Source organism: Argiope bruennichi, chromosome 4, assembly GCF_947563725.1.
Source record: "Argiope bruennichi chromosome 4, qqArgBrue1.1, whole genome shotgun sequence".
In the NCBI taxonomy this organism is placed as follows: Eukaryota; Metazoa; Arthropoda; class Arachnida; order Araneae; family Araneidae; genus Argiope; species Argiope bruennichi.
The window spans coordinates 135,144,815-135,167,668 of NC_079154.1; the positions used below are offsets into that span (position 1 = coordinate 135,144,815).

At 27.0% G+C, this 22,854-nt stretch overlaps 2 protein-coding genes across 2 annotated transcripts; one reads left to right on the forward strand and one right to left on the reverse strand.

The window, feature by feature from the left end:
• The first annotated feature begins 121 nt into the window (after positions 1-121).
• LOC129965934 (O-phosphoseryl-tRNA(Sec) selenium transferase-like) lies at positions 122-2,711 on the forward strand. The gene has a single exon (XM_056080227.1). It carries the CDS (start codon positions 247-249, stop codon positions 1,669-1,671), a length of 1,425 nt encoding a protein of 474 aa, XP_055936202.1. The 5' UTR covers positions 122-246; the 3' UTR covers positions 1,672-2,711.
• A 17,451-nt stretch (positions 2,712-20,162) lies between these two features.
• Positions 20,163-22,629, reverse strand: LOC129966496 (pyridoxal phosphate phosphatase PHOSPHO2-like). Its single transcript, XM_056080924.1, has 2 exons — positions 22,504-22,629; positions 20,163-20,965 (listed from the first exon to the last, which is right to left on the reverse strand). The coding sequence occupies exon 2, from the start codon at positions 20,963-20,965 to the stop codon at positions 20,243-20,245; it is 723 nt and encodes a 240-aa protein (XP_055936899.1). The 5' UTR covers positions 22,504-22,629; the 3' UTR covers positions 20,163-20,242.
• Positions 22,630-22,854: the final 225 nt, after the last annotated feature.

Genomic DNA, 22,854 nt, shown 5'->3' on the forward strand with positions numbered 1-22,854 from the left:
CAATTGATTCAACAGACAAAGAAAGAAAACTATTTTTGCAGATAATAACATTAAAAAATAAATTTAAAAACAAACTGAACTGAAATAAGTTATTGTTGATATATTTTTCCAATTTCCTCATTCGTTTTCTTACTTGCTGAGATTTTTCAATGAGCCGGAAATTATTATCGCGATTATCATCTGATTCCATTTATCTTATTTGTGATTTAGCTTCTCTGCCGCAATTGCATTTCAGATTGCACTAACATGGATTCAAGTACATTAAAAGCTACTAAACAATTTGTTCGTCAATATTCTGACCAAGCTGTTCAATGTTTTGAAAGCCGGCGAAAGAAAATTTTGAAATTATTGGATGGTAAAAATTGCCCGGACGATGGATGGAGTGAAGAAGAAATAGAAGTTTTCTTGCATGAGATTTCTATGATGGACAGCAATAACTTTTTAGGAAGTTGCGGCGTTGGTGAAAGAGAATCTAGATTTGCTTCCAAAATTGTTGCGCGCCGGCATTATTTTATGGGGCATGGCATTGGAAGATCCGGTGATATTACTGAAATACAACCCAAAGCTGCAGGCTCTAGCTTAATTGGCCAACTTTCTAATTGTATGGTGTTGGATCTACTTAAATCAATTGGCTTATCAAGTTTAAAAAAATGCATAATAGTTCCATTAGCAACTGGTATGAGTATTCTACTATGTCTTCGGATGTTGCACAGCAACAGACCTGAAGCGAAATATGTAATTTGGCCACGATTGGATCAAAAGTCATGTTTCAAATGCATTTTAGCTTCTGGGCTTGTACCACTAGTTATAAAAAATGTTAATGCAGGAAAAGGTTTGGTAGGATGTGTGGAAGACATAGAAGATCAAATTAAATCCTTAGGACCTGAAAAAATTGTTTGTGTTTTAAGTACTGTGTCTAGTTTTGCACCGAAAGTCCCCGATAATTTAATTGAGATTGCAAAATTATGTAAGAATTACAATATTCCTCATGTTGTCAATAATGCATATGGACTTCAGTGTCAGACATATTTGGAACTAATTGAGCAAGCATCAAAAAATCGTATTGACTTATTTGTTTCAAGTACTGATAAAAATTTTATGGTTCCAGTTGGTGGTTCTATTATTTGTGGTTTTGATGCTAAAATCATTGATAGTGTTGGAAAAATGTATCCAGGCCGGGGTTCTGCAACTCCTTCTTTGGATTTATTTATCACATTGTTGAACATTGGTAAAAAAGGCTACTTAGATTATTTAGAGAAAAGAAAACAACTGTTTATTTACTTAAAAATGGAACTTAAGAAAATTTCTGAAGAATTTGGAGGAGAGGTACTAGAAATTCCTGGTAACCATTTATCAATTGCATTTGTATTTACCCAATTTGAATCTCTGCATTATAAATTTTTTACTGAAATTGGATCCATGTTGTTTTCTAAGTTTGTTATGGGTGCGCGTTTAGTTGCACCAGGTGACACGAAAATAATTGGAGGCTATGAATTTAAAAATTGGGGCTCACATATAGATGAACATTTTATTGGTTATCTTACTGTATCAGCTACAATTGGTGTTAAAAAAGATGATATTGACATATTTATAAAGCATTTTAAAACTGTTCTTTTGAAAGTTTCGAAGCAAGTGAGTCAAAAAGTTGTTTGTGAAGCATTTAAAGTTTAGTTTCTATGATAGATAGTAGAGAAAAGTATTGTATTATATTTATGTTTCAATTTTTTTTAATTATTTTTTATACTATCTTTGCATTTCTTGTAAATAAATGCACATTTTGCATTATATGTGCAGTTTCAAAATATTTTAAATGACAGGACTTTTTTGTATAGAATTTCTGTACTGAGAAATCCTTTTACAGAATAAGAAATTTAAAGATATATAAGCTATGGCTTAAACTGTAGGTTATGACCTTAATCATATTGGTAAAATTTTTCAAAATTATTATAATTGTATTTCCTTTTAACCATCATTTAATTATATTTCATTTTGGTATTGGGGTCGGATGAAATATGGCCAGTAGAAAGAGATTGCAAGCTGAAAAAGTTTTAAGAACTGATATGAATCATCAGTTTATAAAATATGTATAATTTGCTGATTAACTTTAAAATTAAATTTTCATTTATAATAATACTGAAATAATATTCAAGCATTTTTTTAACTAATTATTTGTAAGAAAAAAAAGTTGAAATTTTCAAAAAAAATAGTAACCTTATTTTATATTTCACCTTTTTTGTATTTTTAATTATAGCAACAAATTACAACAGCTGTTAGATCAAAAATTAATTCTAAGAACTTAATAAATTTTCATTCTCATATAATAGATAATAATTTCCTTCACATAAATTTTCTCTTTGTGAAAATCAGGATTCTCAGTCTTATATAAATTCATATAATATATTTTTTTATTTGAATGAAGCATATAAATCTGACTTTTTAGCAGATTAATTATTTTTCTCTGAAAAGTAAAATTTAGGAACTTCCCTATTGTCTACAAGCAAAAATAAAAGAAGTACACATATGCTTTAATGTGATATTGACTAATATCTCTTCTATTTATTGTCTTTTCTTACCAATAAAACTCTTTTTATAAAATTAAGCAGTTGATTTACAAAATAAATCCCACACCAGTGATTTCTATGCTAATCTGTGATTTAAAAGTAAGTTATTCAGATTTCATTAAAATCAATTGTTTCAGTAAAGTTACATTTTATCCCAATAAATTTAACTGTATTTATATTTTTAAGATGAATATTTAAACTAATAAAAATCTTATAATCTTACTCATCCTCTGTAGATGTATTTCATTTAATATTATTATATTTTTGATATAGATATAAGTTGCAGCTAATGTTTTTTTATTGAATGTTGTAATTTTCAATTAAAAGCAATTCACTAAAGTAAATTATCTAATAAGCTTTGAAATATAATTTTTCAAAAGTAAAGATTTAATTTTTTGTCTACAAAAATTTTCAGCTTATGATTAAAAAGGTTGCGATTCCTAAACATTAAAGAATGCTGTTGGCAAAGTTTAGACTTAACCGCTTATCATTGGTGAATCAATACATTAATTTGACACCTTTGATTATCAATTGCTGAATGCAGTAAACATGATATTTTTGGAAATTGTTTTGGCAATTAGTTGCTGACATACGGTTAATACATAACTACCGACTTCATTATCATCCTTTGTTTCTATTTTTTTTTAAGTATTAAAATTTTATATTTTAATGATAAGAAAAATGCTTTTTAATACATTCGTATCTTATATTTTCATATAAAATGCAAGCATTACTTTAGTACTACTTAAAAATTTTGTGTCAAGAAACTCATTTACATCAGCTAAGGTAAACTTATTAAAGCAAATTTATTTTCTTTCAGAAACTTTTACAAATTTCTGAAGTCAATTTTAAACAGTTATTTAATGACAAAATTATCTTAATTAGTGATAAAACAGAAGTAAAGTCATTTAGTTAAACTAAATGTAAAGAGTATTTCTAAATTGTTTATTAAAAAACTAGAACAAGATTCAAATTGTATTTTGAGCAACATAAGGGAGTGGAGGAATGAGTATCTTTAGAATGATATGCACTCTCGAGTATTCGGTTCGCGATTATCCGATCAAGTTTTCTTTTATCGCAATTAAATGAGAAGGGCAAGGATTGAAAGTAGGTGGCTGCTGCGATCCTTCAACTTGTCATGTACAAAATACAAGTTGTGACAGGAAGAGAGCAGCGTTCTGCTCGTTGTTCATCGTTTTGTCAAGTCTGTAGCGGACCATAATTGTTGCCGCTGTTCCGGATGATAACTGCACAGTAAGGCTGTGCCGCTTTTCGCTTTATCGAAAAAAATAGATTTTTTATCAGTTTTTTTAAAAATATCGATGTATCAATATCATGATCGTGAATCATAGTTCACAATGTATCGAGATACATTAAATCGATATTCATAATTAATTTTTGATTTTGTTTTCTGTTAATGTTTATTTTTGTTGCTCTTCATTGTTTTCCATCTTCGTACTTAATTTTTGTTATTATTTCTATAAATACTGTCATAATCTAATATATAAAAACACTTGATTTAAGCATGTCATTTTAGAATAAACTGTTTTCTGTTCCCTAACTGAATGATACCACCAGCAAATTTAAATATAATAAAAGAATTATGTATCCTTTATTTTCAAATATATTTACAATTCAAGTAAATTTTTAATGCTTTATTCATTCTAAACATGCGAAATATCATCCAGGAATAATGGTAAAGCAGTTCTGTAATAATTTTTAATACCTTTATCAATTAAGTTTAAAAATCATACAAATAATTGAACTCCAAATGTATCTGTTCAGATGCTAAAAATTATTTAATTTTGAAAAAATTATAGCATTTATCCAATTAAGAAATTGCAACTCAATTAAAACATTAAGCAAGATAATAATTATTTCATTAAAAAAATATTAGTTTAAATTTGAAATGCGGAGCAAATATATTTAATTAGAACGTTTCCCAAGCATTTTTTCCCGCTGTTGTTTAATGTTAGTCTTTATAAGTCTAAATTTTGTAATACATTTCAAAAATGTACTTATGTACATACATTGTAAAGCAATAATAATAAAAAAAAAAACTTTTTATGTGTGGGTTTTTTTTTTTTTTTTTTTTTGCTTATCCTTAAAAGATCTGACATACATCAAATCAGCTCCAGTAGGTTGTTGATCGCCAAAAAAATCTATAATAATAAGGGGATCGGATGTTAAGTCTACCTTAGAAAGTACGATGCAACCCAGAATGTGATCCGGTGAAGCTGGATGGTCACAGCAATATTTACAAGTGGGATGGAATTTTCTACCACTTTCAAAGGAAAGACACTTAATATGGCCACTTTTTAGTCTAGCCAAAGTACTCGAGGAGCCACGGTCACATTTGATTTCCAGTAGAGTGCCAAGGGATGTTCCCGTGTACCGTGGGTGCGCAGGTGGAATATGCCATATTAAATTGAGTTTAGATCTTTCATTTGAGTATAGTTCTGGATAAGTAAGCGAAGAGCCAATGGCCGTTTCATACTTGCTACCTTCTTTGGCCAATCTATCAGTACATCATTACCACAAACGTTTACGTGTGAAGAGATCCATTGCAGATGAACGTCGTGCTTATGAGAGATCTTCCTCAGTTTGAGACTAGCGTCTCAATCGCAACGTCTATCCCTACGGGATGGGCGAATCCATCCCAAACCATACTTTCGACAGGTAGGACCGTTTGACCGAGATGGGCAGCAGGGATAAACGTTGTCTTTTAAATGTTGAGTTGTAGCTCAACGCTTATCCCGCTTCAATTGAATCGTTTTCCGCTGGAGTGGAAGGATGCGTTTTCCAAGCAAGCTGTCGACATATTAGCTTAAAACATATTTTTCAGTGACCTTCATCTTATTCAATGGATATTTAATACAAATACCATTTATTTTACCAAAAGCAATATTTCAGACAATTCATTTTCAGGTGGCTTTTACTTGTTTTCTACTGTTTTTATTATTATTATTACTAATTCTGTTTTTATAGGGTTCTGAATTTCCTGATATTAATGAATCTTGAAATCATTTAAAAGTACATTTGACCCGACGAATGTTTCCATTAATACATCATCTTCAAAACTGGTAATTTACTGATTTTGAAAAAAATTTAATTGTAATATAACATTCCTTTACAGAAAAATTTCTGAATAATATGGAAACATATTTTTCATTTACATCTAACATGTACTATTTCTGCAGTAAATAAAAAAGATATGCCTATTATATGATTGTATGGATATAATATCTTTATAGTCTGAGAAAAAAAATATTCTGCCAATGGTTATATTTGCCTTTACATTCCCAGAACAGTGTATATCTATTTTTTTTTATAATTCCTAAACTTCACATTTCTATTTGTCTTAATATGTTACCATGAACTGAAAAAAAAAATGTATACTGCTATTTTTAAATTTAAAATATGACGTGAGAACATTTCAATTTTGTAATATAAACTAAAATTTGGATTTTTAAACCATAGATAGTCACAAAAGGCATTGACAAATTGAAGCATCTGAAATATATATACTTTAAATAGAATACGCTTCCTGATATAATCTTTCTGTAGAAGTATTTTCTATAATATGATTAGAATGTTGTTAATTCAGAATATAAACTCAAAAAGAATAAATTTGGAATGGATTTAGAATGTTTTCTGATATTTTGCATTTTTTGCAGTCCCAATTTAAAGATATAGCTGGCCAATTTTTTTTCTGAAATAAAAATTTCATTCCCAAAACTGTATTGTGTTTTCATATAATAAAAACACAATTTAAGACATTATTTGGGAACTTCATAAGTTTTACATTTATTTTCCATTAGCCAGTTGCAGTTATATAGTTTCTAAAAATAATTATGCTTTGATAAATTCTTTTTAAAAAGAAAAGTAAGCAAGTAAAATATTGCACACATAGATTCATAGTGTCTCTTTTAGAATGTACTAAGTATTCAAAAATTGATTATTCAAAATCAATTGTGGTATTGGCAATTTGAATCTTGGAACGTTTTTTAACGATAAAATGCGACACATCACATGATTCGTGAGAAGATATACTAGTGTTTAAAATACTTAGGTAAATTTTTCCTTCTTGTCGCTTTCTTTACTTTATTGATCCTGAAACTGTAATTATGGTATCTATGTTTTTCAGTTGTAATATTTTTTTTTATATTATGCGTTGTTCTCATTCTTAATAAAGTTTACACATTTTGCGTAGCATTTTATATGTAGTTTGTGCATTTAATATGTGTCTATTCATTGCAAAACCCTCTTGATAATGTTAATTCCTTTCATTAAAATTTTACATTGTAATATATCAATTCAATAGACAAAAAAAAATTTTCATATTAGTATTTCAATTTAGTTACAGGCTAAATAATTTGCTGTTTTTATTATTTGATTTTTGAAAGTTATATAGTAAAATATTCTACATCCAAAGCATCTCCTATTATGCAATATCAATGTTTGTTGGACTAACTCGGTCAAATATTCATGTATAAATGTTTTTCATTGTTAGTCTTATAAATTATGAGAATTACCTATATAATTCAGTAAATAAATAACCAATTATAGTTATTTTTTTTAATCGCTAACCACTTACCAAAGACATTTTTGGCAGGCATTCAGCTAAGTGTAGCCTTCTGTAACCAATCTGTAAATATTTTTCCTATATCTATAGCACAATTATGAAAATTACATATATAATGCACAATGGTTCCAATGCTAATTGAGAGTATATTATCTGTTTATCAGCCATTCATATTTTGGTTTCCTTAATGATTTTGAAGCAAACCTAATGAAAACAAATATATTATTTTCTTAACTGCCTCACAAAAATGAGCTTTTATGTAAATATTTGAAACAAGTTTTAATCAAATTACTTTCATTCTGTTTACTTTGGTTCCTTGTCTTTGTTTCTAGTGTCCATCCAACTTTATTTTGTGTTTATTATTTTTTTTATTGTAAAACAATAAAATAAATAATATAAAATTATAGAAATATATTTCTTCTCATAGAAAATAACATATTTTTATATAAATAATAATAAAAAAATGGAAATAACTATTTTCATTATATTATTTTAATTTGTATTAAGTTTTTTTTCTGCCACTTAAAGTCAAATAGCACAATAAGTTCTTCAAATGAAGAAATATATTTTATGCTTTTGAAAAATTCTTTGTTTCTAATAAAACTACAATGCTATATTTTTTAATAATTAGATACAATATACCAATGGAAAAACTAAATTGCATTTGAAATTTTTAAAAAATCTGCCTTGAAAAATTTAGATTCATTTGTATATTAAGTAAAAAAAGTATTTCATTTCTTATTCTATATTCAATAAAGATAATAAAAAAAAAGTTGTTTGCTATAGAAAGTTTATAAAATATTATTATTTACATTTATTAAATTAAAAGTTTCTATAAAATATCTATTAACTATCATCAAATTTATTCAATTCTTGAGAGCTGAAGTTCTACAGATTCACTAGTTTTTAGCATAATTATAATATATAAACCAAAATACAGTTTGTAACATTTAACCAAATAACAGAATTGCAAGTCATCGTGCACAGAATTGTTGTCTGTAGTATTTATGTAAATATCTTTTTTTTTTATTGGTTAGATAATGCAGACAAACTCATTTATTGTATCACTTGCATATATATATATATATATATATATATATATATATATATATATATATATATATATATATATATATATATATATTTATCTATTTTATTTTAATACATTATTAAGATAAAAACGGAATCATTTTTTAATCCACCACATACATAACTTGCTTCAACGAACGAATAATGTAACATTTAATTATAAAAAAAGTGGAACAAATATATTTATATACTAATAATAAAGTTGAATGTGTGTGTTTTGGTGCTCTACAAGCTAAATATTTGACCTACATGTATCAAATGTCACACATATGTAGAATGGTGGATGTGTGCATCGATTTTTTAGAAATTTTAAATAATATTTTAAGCTGAAATTCGCCGTTTTTCCATGATAATTTCTGAAAATATCACTGCACAAACATAAATTTTACATTGTTTGAAATTTTTTTAATTATATCAATTGAATTGTAGAACGAATATTTGCTTTTTTTAAAAATATCCCCCTCCCCACATTTAATGTTACATTATTACCCTGAAATCCAAATCGTTTTCATTTTTTCATCATGTAATTAATCGCATGGTTTTTGCCCATTATTGAAAGTCAAGTAAAGAAGTATTATATTTAATATCTGAGCAATTTATAAAACAAATAGAAAAAGTGAAGTTACAATACCTCAAATTTAGAAGATAGATGAAAGGGTTATTTACATTTTCAACAGTGCCATGATGTCAAGTAACAGTCTTAATCAGAAAAGTTTATGATCACAATACACATAGTAAATAAGAATATTTAAGTAAGTCAGTTAAAATCACAATTTTAATGCTAAACTATTTGATAAGACTCATTGATATGAAGTTATATCTAAACAATTTATCTAAAAACAAATACAACCAATGTTCCTGATGAACAAACTGGTCACCTGATGTGACAAGTATGAATATATATACTATGAAATGCATAACAGAATGATGGAACAGACTATAACAAATATGAAAACAATGTCATGTTTCAATATTGCATAGTATTCCCTTTCATAGTAATATTAATCCATTTTCTGTTTGTTACATTACACAATGTTTTCGTAATAAATATATATTGCGTTTTTATTATATTTAACTTTATTACATACTAAACATTTTACCATTTGTGAGCAGTGTCAGTTAGATTACATCTCAAAAAACAGTTTGCTTCTGTAGGCTCTTCTAAATTTAGCTTTTAGTTTTTCTTGTTGTGATTCAAGTGAACTTGCTAATTATTATTTAATTCTTTTTATCATGATTTCATATTTGGTAAGGATATCTTTGTATTTTATTTGATAAACAGTAAGATGAGAATCTCATTTTGTCATTGTTTTGTTATTAAAATAGTAGAAACTTTAGTAATGTGTAAACTTGCACTATCATTTCAATAAGATAAGCATTAAGATTTAGATGAGAAAAATTTTGACAAATCAAATAAAACCTTTCTCATCATAAGGATTATATATATTATAGCTATTTCTTTTTATGACTCTTATAATGAAACCAACCAAGATTTTTCAAATAAATTAATAAGTATTGCAATTATTCACAAAAGGAAGATAACACGATTACTTCATTCCCAAACACTGTAAATATGATTTTATGTCACAGAACAACAATCTGAAAAAAATTACCATGAACACATTTATTTACATTTTATAGCTGTATAAAGCTAACAATCTATACATTATATTTTTCCTCACTCTAAAAACTGCCTAGTTATGACATTAACTTATTAAAGTTTAGTCAAAAAATTGTGTAATACAGTGCTATATATTATTTATTTTCTTTAGTTTTTATTTCATGTTAATTTGTTTATATTATACTGTTAAACCAATAAGAATTTGATATTTGACTATATTTCTATTTTTCCAAATGTTATTGCTTAATTCAAAATTAGCTTGTTATTTAATTGTAGAATTTTCAGGATATTATATTCATACTCCTAAACATGAAAAAAATAACTGCTGCATGATTTAGCAGGTAAAATTAATTCTTTCCTAACTATAATTTTTTTGCTCCAATTTTTACTTTTTTTAAATGAATTTTTAAAACTTCATTTTGCCATATTTCAAAAATTTTGTGTAATTAAACTACAGGGTGACCATAAAATAACTTTCCCCATTTGGAGGCATCTACGACTAAATAGAATGAAGCCAAATTCCACTAACCCTCTTTAAAAAAGTTTTCACATGGAGACATTGGTGCTACTAGAAATAGAACATGTGACATGCTGAACATTCAGGCTTTCTATATTTGTATAATATATTAGTTCAATATCACTTCTTTTTCAGTTATTAACAGGAAAATTTAGTAGTTTCATTTTTTAAAAATAGAGATTTATTCCTTTCCTATATTCAGAATGTCAGTAACAGGCTGCAATATTGTGAATATTCTGAACATCTTTTAAAAGACCATTATATTAATCTTTCAAGAATATTTATATTTTGAAATATACTGAGGAAGCTGCAAGTATGAACATGAAACTCTATATAACATGATTTCTTAATAACTAGAAAAACCTTAATTTAAAGAAAACCAGTATTAAAAAAAAAATTTATATCCTCCGAAATATTCGCAGGGAGTTACATTTTAATACTTTTATGTAATTGAATATAATCTTATACTTGTCATAAGAAAATTGAATTTAAATAGTCCTATGTTTAAAAAAAATCACTATAAAATACAATTCTTTGCAACTTTAAATTGCTAACAGACATTATTAAAATGTTATTGAACTAATAAAATAACTTCATCAAATGAAAATATTTTAAATATATTTACAATTGTGTCATTTATGTAGGATTAATTTGTTACAAAAGAACTTAAATTATCAATAAAACATGAATTGAAAATAGTTTTATTTCATGCATTAAAAAGGTTCATATTTTTATTGCTCATTTAATGAGATTTATCTGTTAAGTAATAAAACTCAATTTGTTTTATTTATTGAGAAGAGGAAAACAACTTGTGATAATAAAAATTTTAGAAATTTATAATATAGTAAAATAAATCTCAATCAAACATTAATAAAATCAGAATCCTTTTAAGAAAACTGTTTCTTGAATAAAGGCTTGACTTGATATACAATAAATATTACAATATATACCTACTCAACATGCTATGTCTTTTATTACACTATGAACCCCGAGTAGGAAATAAACTTTGTGCTAAAGTTGTTTTTACAGTAAGCACTTTATAAAATTATTTTTCTAAATTTGTGTAAAAGTTATTTTACTTATTTTTTTAAAAATAAAGATGACCTAGATCATTAAGTTTTGGTTATATGTCTTCTACTCACAAAACGTGTTATTTAAATTCAATAAGTTATTTCATTCCTGTTAGTTTATCACCTTTACAAGAATTTAACATGCATTTACTTAAAACTACAAAGCACAAGAGTAATATAATGGCAAAAAAAAATCAAGTATGAAAATGAAATGGTTAATGATTTGCTTTATTTCCATATTACATACTGAAACTTAAATATCAATATCACATTACCTCTTCATTCACAATGTAATTTTATACATTTCTAAAAATTATATACGATCCGTTTATGAAATGCAACACACGAACAAGTTTGTAAACATTTTCAAAGATAAGAAATAGTGATTTAAAAATAGACATTAATAGAGAGGAAAACTATATCCACATTCACATGCTAAAGTAATGACAACGTATTCCCTCGTTGATCAACGAAAAGCGATTCAAATGAACCGGGATAAGCGTTGAGCTACAACTCAACATTTAAAAGCCAACGTTTATCCCTGCTGCCCCTCTCGGGCAAACGTACCTACCTGTGAAAAGTACGGTTCATGATGGATTCGCCCATCCCATAGGGATTACGTTGTGATTGAGACGCTAGTCAGTTTGAGCACAGTAGATTCGCTGGTTTCATCGTTTGCAGAGTACCAGCCACTATGATATTGTAGTGCACTGCGACTTCCGATAAAATCCATAGTCGCAATCATATACGATAGCATCATTAATTGCTATTAACTCATTCCTGATAAATATTTACAACAATTCCATTTAAACAAAAGTTTTTTTGTTTTTTTTTCCTTGAAAACTTTTAATCTAGTGATTTTCTAAAACTCTAATTTTAATGTACTATAATAAAGCATTTTATCAAAATTGCTTGAGATGAATGGAGGGTTTAGTATTCAATAAATGTGAAATTATGTGTTATAACAGTGAATTTTGGTATAAAAACTTTGCCTTCTGGTATTGGTGAGCAAATAAATGAGTTTATAGAACAGCCTATCCGGCTTCTTTTGTTATCTGGCCTGCCCTTCCGCCGTATTAGACCGGATACTCGGAAGTGTACTGTAGTGTACATTTTCATCTGATGAGTAATGAGTATTTTTTTAAAGTCTACACTTATTTTATTTATTACTTCTCATATTGTTGGTAGGTTTTAAGAATATGTGAATAAAACTAAAAAATATATTATTTGCACAATGTAAAGCCAAGATCTAAAATATCAATGAAAATTTGTACAGATAAAATTGGCTCCTTTGACATATTTCTAACTCTAGGCATAATCAAGCATGCTTCTGGAAATCTATTTCGATTTCGGTTTTTTTTTTTTTTTTTTCCCCTAGGAAAGGTTTTAAAGTTAATGTTTTTTTTTTTTTTTTTTTTTTTTAAATCGTTAGTACTGTATTACTCACTATACAAAAGAAATGTGATTATGCAGTAGTTTCAACAAAGATAAAACATTTTTTTTAGTCTAATTGACTTTAACAGATTATATGTAGTACGTTCTGTTGCACTTTTTGTAACCTCCTCACCCCTCTCCTAATGGGTTTAATTATATTTTTTAAAGCCTGTAGCTGTATAATTAATCTTCAGCATTCTGAATGGTTTATAGAATAAAAGAAAAGATTCTTGTATTTTATGATTTGAAGAAGAAACGCCAGTTCATGGAAACAAAACTTTTTTTTCTTTTGTTACATCTTTGGCTACCAAGTTTAATGTCCAAATTGTCTTCTCGGTGTTTTATATCCTTACAGTACTTGAAAGTACCTCTTAAATCAAACACTTATATCTTATAATATACCCACTTTTTCTAGTAGTACCTACACGAGCAAAAAGAAAAAAAAAGTTCTGATATCAGGCAGTAGTGTCAAAATTAAACTATTTTATTTATTTGAAAAAGACTGCCCCACCCCCGTGTTCTTAGACTTTTCATATATCAAAACTTATCTATTGCTGAAAAATAGGGTTAAAAAGTTGTTGATAAACTATTCAAAATATAAAAAGAAAAGCAGCATTTTCTATGGAAGGACTTAAAATTAAATGAATAAATGGCTTAAGTTTACATTTTTATTACAATCTGAACTTCCATTTACTATAAGTTTATTTTGCTTTGGACTTTGTAAAAAAAATTCTTCACTATAGTTTAATCCTTCATTTAATTCACTATCCATTCATGTAATTCACTATATTTTAATACTTTTGTTACAGCTTCACGCCGATAGATGGCGTATCTGTCGAGTACAAAGTTTTTGTTAATTCCTTTTTGTATCTGAACGTAGAGTGCGTAAGAACGATTCTGTGAACTAGACGTGGCACCAATTGTGAGATGTGTCCTAATCTGCAACAGTCTACCTGAAGAGGCACAAAAAATGTGTCCGAAAATAAAATGGTGTTCACCAGAAAGAAATGAGTATTATTTGTAGAGAATTACAACTTTCATTATTAAATCCTTCACAATATTTTAAATCTGATTTTTTTTTACACATATGTAAGGAAGGGAGATTTTTTTTAAAAAAATTTATTACATACTAGCCGTCTTTGGCGATCAACCGGTTCACCAATCTTAATGCTCGTTAAAATTTTCAATTAAATATTTTATGTTACTTGTCTTTTATAGTTTCTACATCAAGACATTTTTAAGCTTCAAATTTTGATAGTCGTATAATTCACTCATACTATATAAAGGCCTTGAGCTATAATGTACTATGTATCTCTGTAATTTTCTGTCAGCTCACTTAAAATTTAAATTTTAATTAAAGTTGAAATGATTAAACTCCAATTAATATAAAATCCTTTTTTTACTAAAATCAGGCATTTTTTTAAATATGAGTATTGAAAACAATACAAGCATTTAAGTCTTTATTAAGTTCACCATTTAAGTTTTATGTGCACTACAGAAAAATTTTCATAGTTTATGTAATATCTCAAGAATTATTCGCCAAAAATTTCTCGGATCCATCATAAAATTCAGTGTTGACTTTTACTTTCAAAAGGATTTAAATGATATGAATAATAATATTTTAATTTGTTTCGGTATATAAAAAATCGTAAAATATTTCTTCAAAAAATCATAAAAGTCTAAATTTTATAGTCCTTTGATTCTAAGGAAATAATATTTTGCGAAATATTCTTGATAGTTCAACTTTTAAATAACTAAATGAACGTTTCTGTCATCTGCTATCAAATCTAATCGATTTATGAAGTTTTGAATAAAATACTTTAGAACAATCAACATTTTCATAATCTTGGGCCAATCAGTCTTGCCTATGAATGATTGGCCTTTGTACCGTCGGTGATGATTTGCATATAATCTATAATGCGGTCGATGGTCTAAAATCGCCCGTTTTTATTGAATAGTGATATTCAGATTTTCATAAATCAGCCAGCTGTAGTGATTGATTGAGTTGATTAGAATGTAACTATTTTTATTAAAAATACTAGCGTCTCAAGAATATTTTGTTAGGTATGATTCAAAGAGCAGAGGATCTAGATAAAAACTAAACATTTGTAATTTATTAGCGAATGTATTAACTCAAGTTACATAAAATATAGTGTTTTTTTTTTTTTTTAATTTCATTTAGACCATCTTAACACATGTATTTCTATTATTAAGGTTTACATATTAGTCAATGGACCCTGAATTGAAAGGATATATATTAAACCATATTTGCCTTAAATAAAACTGATTTATTGAATTAATAATGTAGATATTGTAAAAGTTCATAACTTTTTTTTGTATCTTTTGAATATCTAGAATAATTTCAAAGTATAGAAATATTTAATGTGTATTTACCTGAAACGAACTCACTTTATGAAAGATGGATTCAATATTAGCGATACTTATCATAATTATAAAAAAGAGAGAGAAAAAAAAAGGAGCCGCAGTTATTACCTTTAAAGCCTACATTTTAAACCAAAGTCTATAAATAATATAATTTTACATAATCTAAATAAATAAATTAATTTTGAAATGTATCCTTTTTTATCTATAAAGTTTTTAATAATTAGAAATTTAAAATGAAATTTATGTGCATTTTTTTTTAATCTACAAAAATTTAGTTGTGCGCATTTCTAGACTACTGAAAATTTAGAAATTATAATCTAGTAAACTTTAGATTTTACAATGTTATAATAAAAATGCACATATAGAGATAAAAATTAAATAAAGATGCACTAATGGAACAGTTAAATGTAGCATTAATGGTAATTTACTTTTAAATATATTTGCACGTATAATTTTTCAGATTGCAAAAATATATTTTCAATCTTAATATATATAAATTACGTGTCACGTTGTTTGTCCGCGATGGACTCCTAAACTACTTAACCGATTTTAATCAAATTTGCACACCGTGTGCAGTTTGATCTAACTTAAAAGATAGGATAGCCCTTTTTTTGAATTTTTAATTAGAATTTTAATTATTAATTAAAAACTAACTTTCCCGCCAAAAAAATCTTCAAATCGCCAAATGAGTACGGCTTCAATTTTTTTTCCCAACAGTCATGAGGCTAGGCTTAAGATTTTTCGGCTGATTATTTGAAACGATTCTATTTATTTTCTTAATGTTTGATGCATTTAAAATTAAACATTGTTAATGAATCGATCTTTCAGATTCATTCTGAAATACTTTTGAATTAAAATAAAATAGAATAAAGGAAATTAAAAATTTCTAATCTGCATAGCGTTACCCCAACTGGCGTAGAAAAAATCACGCATTTGCGTTCCGTAACTGGTGTTGAAAATTCACGCATGCGCATTGTATTATGATTGTTTACATTTCAACGAAAGCGGACTCGATTTAAATTATTTTTAGGTTCGTTGCATGTTTTTGTAATTAAATTGTATTTAAGTTAGTTATATATTTTTTGTATACGCTTATAGTTTTCAGTACATCGTTTTTTAAGTAGTTTTTTTCAACCTGTTTTCGACCGATTATTTTAAACTATTCGTTTTATTTTCTTAATGTTTGATGCATTTAAAATTAAACATTGTTAATGAATCGTTCTGGTCATGATGAATCTGAGAATATTTTGTTGACAAATTCTTGAAATATTACATAAATTAGGAAAGATATTCTTTAGTGCCCATAAAGTTTAAACGCTCAGTGACTCTTTTCAGTAATCATATTACAAAAAAATACTTTGTTTCAGTAAAAAATATTATTATATTAATTGCAGATTAATCCTTTCCACTTTAATTTATAGTATAAATTCTACGGGAACTAACAGAAAATTAGAGAGATACATATTACGTTGTGACTGAAGGCGTTTATAATATTATGAGTAAATTATATATCAAAATTTGAAGTTTTAAAATATTTTGATGAAGAAGTTATTAAAGTAGGAATTGCATAAAATATTTAATTATTAAAATTTTAATGAACATTAAGATGGGCGAACCGGCTGGTCGCCAAAGGCGGCTAGTAATAATAATAAAAAAATAAAATAAAAAAAAGGAATACTGTTTTACAAAAAAGAAATTACAAATTTTTATCATAATAATATCAAGATCTTTGTTAAAAAGAAAACAATACATTAAACTAAATACTATACATTTTATTATAATTCTGAGTGAAATTAAAATAGGCGCTAATTAAATACAAATCATACCAGCACTGATAATTAAAACTCCTCTTCAATATCATGCAAGCTGCTAACCCCTGATAACAATTATTTTATCTTTTATGTAGTACTCAAGATAATTATTTTTTTAAATATATTTCATATGTTCATTTATGTAACCTTATGTAAGTAGTGAATACAGCCTTTATGAGAATTAAAAAAAATCATGTTAACATATAAATTACCTTATTAAACTTTGTTCAAAAGTTAACGACATGTCATATACATTTTAAGATGAAAAATTTCGAAAAGCATTTAAAATGTGTTGCATGTAAATACAGAATGTCCAGCAAACAGCATCCCGATTTCAAAATTAAAAATCTCGAAAATGTTAAAAGAATGAGGGGAAAAAAAAAAAAAAAGTTTAATTCCTTTATCGATAAAGAAATGAAACAAACGGTAAATGTAATATGAAAGCTTGAAATATTTCTATACAAACGTTTATAGAAATTAATTATAGAATTACAAACGAAATTAATTATAAATGTTGCAATAGATGGCGATATACGCTTTACGAATTCTCTATAATAACGCGCCTATGTCCTGAGAGATCAGATCTTGCTGAGATTTGTAAAAGAAGGTTATCGTATCGACTCGAGATTACAAATCATATATTCCATTAAACCACGTGTATTTCGAGATCTGGAATATCACAGGTTAGAATATATATAGTCTTACAGAAACAAGGCACAGTTTCCAGACACGATATAATGTTGCAAAAGGCCCTGATGCAAAAATTATTCGCAAGCTTTTCGACAGATTCCAAAGGACAGGCAGCGTGGCTGATGATTTAGTGAAGAATGTTGGCCTCAGCAAACGGTAATTACATATGCAAATGACATCACAGTTTCTGGAATTATCCAAGAATATCTCAGGAAATCCATTAGAAGAATTTGAGCAGAGTCTGGCTTAAAGCATTCCAGCATGCACAAAATATTGAGAAATAGCGTTTCCATTCAAAATTCTAACTCCCCAGGAGGACTTTGCGAACACGGTGCTCACAATGATTGATCAGGATGGATTCGATGTTGGCTGCATCTGGTTTACAGACAATGCACATTTTCACCTAAATGGTTTTGTGAATAAACAAAATTGGCGATTAAAGGAAACCGAAAATCTTAATTTGCCTGAGGTGAAATCACTACATTTTCTCAAAGCGACTGTTTGGGCTGCAGTATGCAGCAGAGACCTTTTTCCATGCGTGATACGATCACTGGTGAGAGTTATATTACAAGTTCAAAACAATTCACTTGGAACAACGCCACAGCATGCGTTGGAGGCACAACCACTCACCGAGTGATTCATGTAGGCATTCATTCAAGTGGCTCATTCATCGCAATGAACAGGTGTTTCGTTTCCAGGAGGAATGCTTTGGGAATGGAATGACTGCGTTTGATTATTCCAAATACACTGAAGCAGACATGGATTGACCTCTTTATTCGCCCACTTTTTACCCCATGTGACTATTTTTTGAAGGGTGCATTGAAAGACTCTATCCCAACAATTCCACGACACTGGACAAGCTTGAAGAGTAGATCTGTGCAGCATATGTGTCCATTTCTACTGAGACACTTCAGGGAGTGATAACAAATTTCGTTATCTGTTGCGCCACCTGTACTGCACGTTCCGGACATTTTGATTTGATTCCAAAAATTACTTTGCAGGATTTGTTGTTTGATTTGAAGACTGATACCTTTAAAAAGCTCTGTACAGCGCCATCTGTTAACAACTTCTGTAATTAATTTCCAAATTTTTTGCTGAATTGATCAAACCGTTTGTTTCATTCTTCTATCAAGAGTTTTAATATTGAAATCAGTGTTCTTTGCTGGACACCCAGTAAAAAACATACTAATCACAGAAAAGCTGTATAAAAAATATTATAACAAACTTACTTCGCAGATTAAAACCATTACAGGAAATGTCTTTTGTGGTAGAAGATCTTGCTTTTAAAAATTAAAAAAGAAAAGAAAAATAACATAATAATATAAAATTAAGTATGTAATTAAATTAATGCAGTTTAATTTATATCTCATAGTATTCAATTAAGTGCAATTCTAATTAATAAGAATTGGTAAAAATTTATTAGAAACAGTAATATAATCGCTAAATAGCTGGCAAATAACCAACTGTAATTAGGATCCAGAATTTATATAGAATCCATAAAAGTGAATAAAAGAATTAATACCACAAAAATTGAATAATAAATGTTAATTCAGGATAAGCAGGGGTCATAAATGAGCAGACTTAAAGATACTGCATTGAATATTTTAAGGTTAGAGGTATTTGCTAGGATACAGATCAAGATATTCATGCCTTCTAAAGTTCAAGGGAAGGAGAAACACAGATTAAAATTTAATAAACCTTTGCATATGAATATAATTAATATTTCTGAATATTTTCTCATTTCAATAGAAATCAATATTTTTCACAGGAAGTATACAACTCTGTATTCTAAGATATGAATGGAACTAAGATAAAAATCTGCAGTCTAGATTGGTTGGTTGTTTGGTGATTTTTGGCACAAGAGTCATATTTGGTTATGCTGCACTAAGCAAATATGACTCTTGTGAACAGCAAATGGTGCAGCCAAGGAGCAACTATAAAAACATATATGTTAAATGTAAAAGAAGGTATCAACATTAAAGTGATATCAACATTAATAATAAATATGAAGTATGTACAATGTTAAATATATTTAAGTGAAACCCTGATTCAAGAAAAATGAATCCAGATAAAGAGATTACTGCAGCATTAATATATATTAGGTGATATTCATAATATTAGTTTTTCATTATAGTTTGTGTAATTCAATATTATATAGTTTCAGAATAAAATAAAATTATTAAATTCTTTGTTATGAATATATTATTTTTATATAATTTAGATTTTAGCAGAAACATTGACATAATTTATAAATGAAGCTTTTATAGTTTTAAGGAATTACTAATATCATTATGTATTTGCATTATAACTTGAATGGAATACCAGTAATCCTAATTAATGTTTTAATCCAAAGCATAGTGAACCCTGCTATTCATCACAAATAAAAAATAAAAGCAAAATAAATAATCAACTTTTATTCTGTACAATGATTTCAGATGCAACAAAAATAAACAAAGCAAATTAACTGTTATTTTATATCTTAAGAAGATAATAGTACATCTCTAATATCTTTGACTGTTTCCCAAGGTACAACTGTAGGTTTAACATTTTTAGCAGGCATTTTCTCTAAGGATCTCAGAAGACGATAACCTGCTCTGGCAAATACAAAATCATTAACTCCCAGACGAAGTGCTGCACACACATCATTGTGACCATCACCAATGTATAAAGTTCTACAAAATTGTACACCTTCTATCATTCTTTTAGATATGTAATTTCCTAAAATAGAACCTTTACATAAATTAGGAGGGCATCTAGTGCAAGAAGTTTGGTTCTGAAATTCCTTAATTTGAAGGCAACCATCTTTATCAAATTCAGCAGGATTAGTAAATATTTTTGAGACAGTGCCATTCACTTGATGATGGCGTAAAATAGTTTGGACAAAGAAAGAATTAGCATCTGAAAGGATTATAATTTCACAATCTCCACTTTCATACATTTGAAGAAGAAGCTCTTTCATTCCTTGAACCATGGGTAATTGTGTCAAGCATCGAATATAGTCTTCCTTTGTTATGTTACTTTTGTGAAGAAATTTAAAAAGTTCTCGCATATAAGCAGTCCATCCTTTGGAAACCTTTGATAAAGACTCAATTTCTTCAGGTATTTCTTTGCCATGTAGCACCTTCTTAATTTCCACATCAGTATTACAATCAACTAATGTATTATCAAAGTCAACACACACCAAAATTTTAGGACTACACATCTATGAAAATATTAAGAAAAAGAGAGTTATTTACAAAGTCAATTATAAAAAACAAAAATAATTGTAGGAACACAAAATAATTATTCATCGCTAAACAGTCAGATAATTATATTTTAGGCAATGGAAAAAATTTAAAGAATTCTTAAGATATTTACATTAAAATAGGGTATTTTGAAAAAGAGTCATAATATATGTAATAACAAAATATGTTATATCTTTAAAAAAAAAAAAAAAAGATTATAAATTAATTCTTAAACTGAGTATAAACACAAGATGATCTATTATTATAAAATGTTTATTTACAGTCAGTAATGAAAAAGATACTACACATCAACTTTGGGTATTCAAAGCAATAGAAAGTTGGCAAATAATAAAATTTGAAGTTAACAATTTTTTTGTTTGATTGTCATATTTAAAGAATTTACAAAATATTATGAAATTTAAAAAGCAGAATGCACAGTTTAAAATTTCTGCATACTTTCTAAAAAGTTATTTAATTTATTTGGAACATATCTAAATTTAATGAATACATAACCTATAAGTTTATTCATTTTAATTTAATAATTTCACTACAGTATAAATTTAGTAATTTTTCAAATTTATATTAAAAATAAACTTGCTAATAAAAGTTATATAAAGATATATAATGTGTCTGTTTACTGGGATTGTGTTAAACATAAAATTAAAAAAAAAAAAAAAAAAAAAAAAAACTACTTTTATATTATTAATTACATTTAATTTCAGTCATTGAGACACTAATTCAATTTTCTAAATTAAATTTGGCTGCAAATATAAATTTTGTTAATTATAAAACAAATAACTAAAAAAAATTGTTACAAATATAAATTTTTAATTTATTTTAGAGACGAAAAACCAACTATTTTTTACGGCTATATTTATTAACTAAAAAAAGAGAGGAAGGAAAAAAAGCATATATATACATATATATAATTGACAATTATTCTAAATTTTTTTGCAAATCATTATTTTTTACACTTGAGGCACTTAAAAATACATTTTAAAAAGATAATTGAGAGAAACTTCAAGAGAAATTTCTTCTAGCTTATATCAAAGCAATATTTTGGTCATTTGCAGCACAAGTATCAATAATTATCAAATTTAATATTAATTGCAAGAAACTTAAAAAGGGAAAAAGAAAGAGGATCTCCGGAAATTATTTTACTTGATTCAACACATGAACTCAAATTAATGAATATAAAGCTAAAAATTTATTACATTTGTTCGCTTTTATAAAAAGGAAACAAAAGAAATAGTCTGAATTTTTTTAAACAAAAAAAAAAAAAAATTCAACGCACATCCACATACATTAATCACTTTACTTAATTGTAATCATCCTAAATTCATCTATTATTCTTATAAAATTCATATTTTATAATTAAAAAAATCAACAATTGCTCTTTTGTAAATAAAAATGTTATAAATAACATTAAATTTGCATAATATCAAATTTCACAATGACACAAATGCAGCGAAATAATACACAACATTCAAATGCGTGAATTATTAATAGTACTTACAGCAATTAAGGAAAAAAAAGTAAAGGTATAGCAAACAAAAACTAAATGAAGATAACTTCAATGATTTTTGCGACTTAACTCGCAACAAAACTTCATGAAACATGAAAACAAAAAGTATGGCCTTACAGTTATTGCCAGATTGAGAAATAAGAATTAATAAATATTATCTTTTCCACAATTCCTTTTTTTTGTGTGTGTGTGTGTGAAATTTAAGATATAAATAATATTTCCATCAAAAATTTTTCAAATAAATAAAATGGAAATAAAATCCTGAACACTTTTATTATTTTACTGGTTTAATTCTTCACATTAAATGATTTTTTTTTTTTTTGCTTAACAAAACTTTGAATT

Excerpts from the sequence above, each read along its gene's own strand:
- LOC129965934 (XM_056080227.1), top strand. The coding sequence starts at position 247 with ATGGATTCAAGTACATTAAAAGCTACTAAACAATTTGTTCGTCAATAT.
- LOC129966496 (XM_056080924.1), bottom strand. The coding sequence starts at position 20,965 with ATGTGTAGTCCTAAAATTTTGGTGTGTGTTGACTTTGATAATACATTA.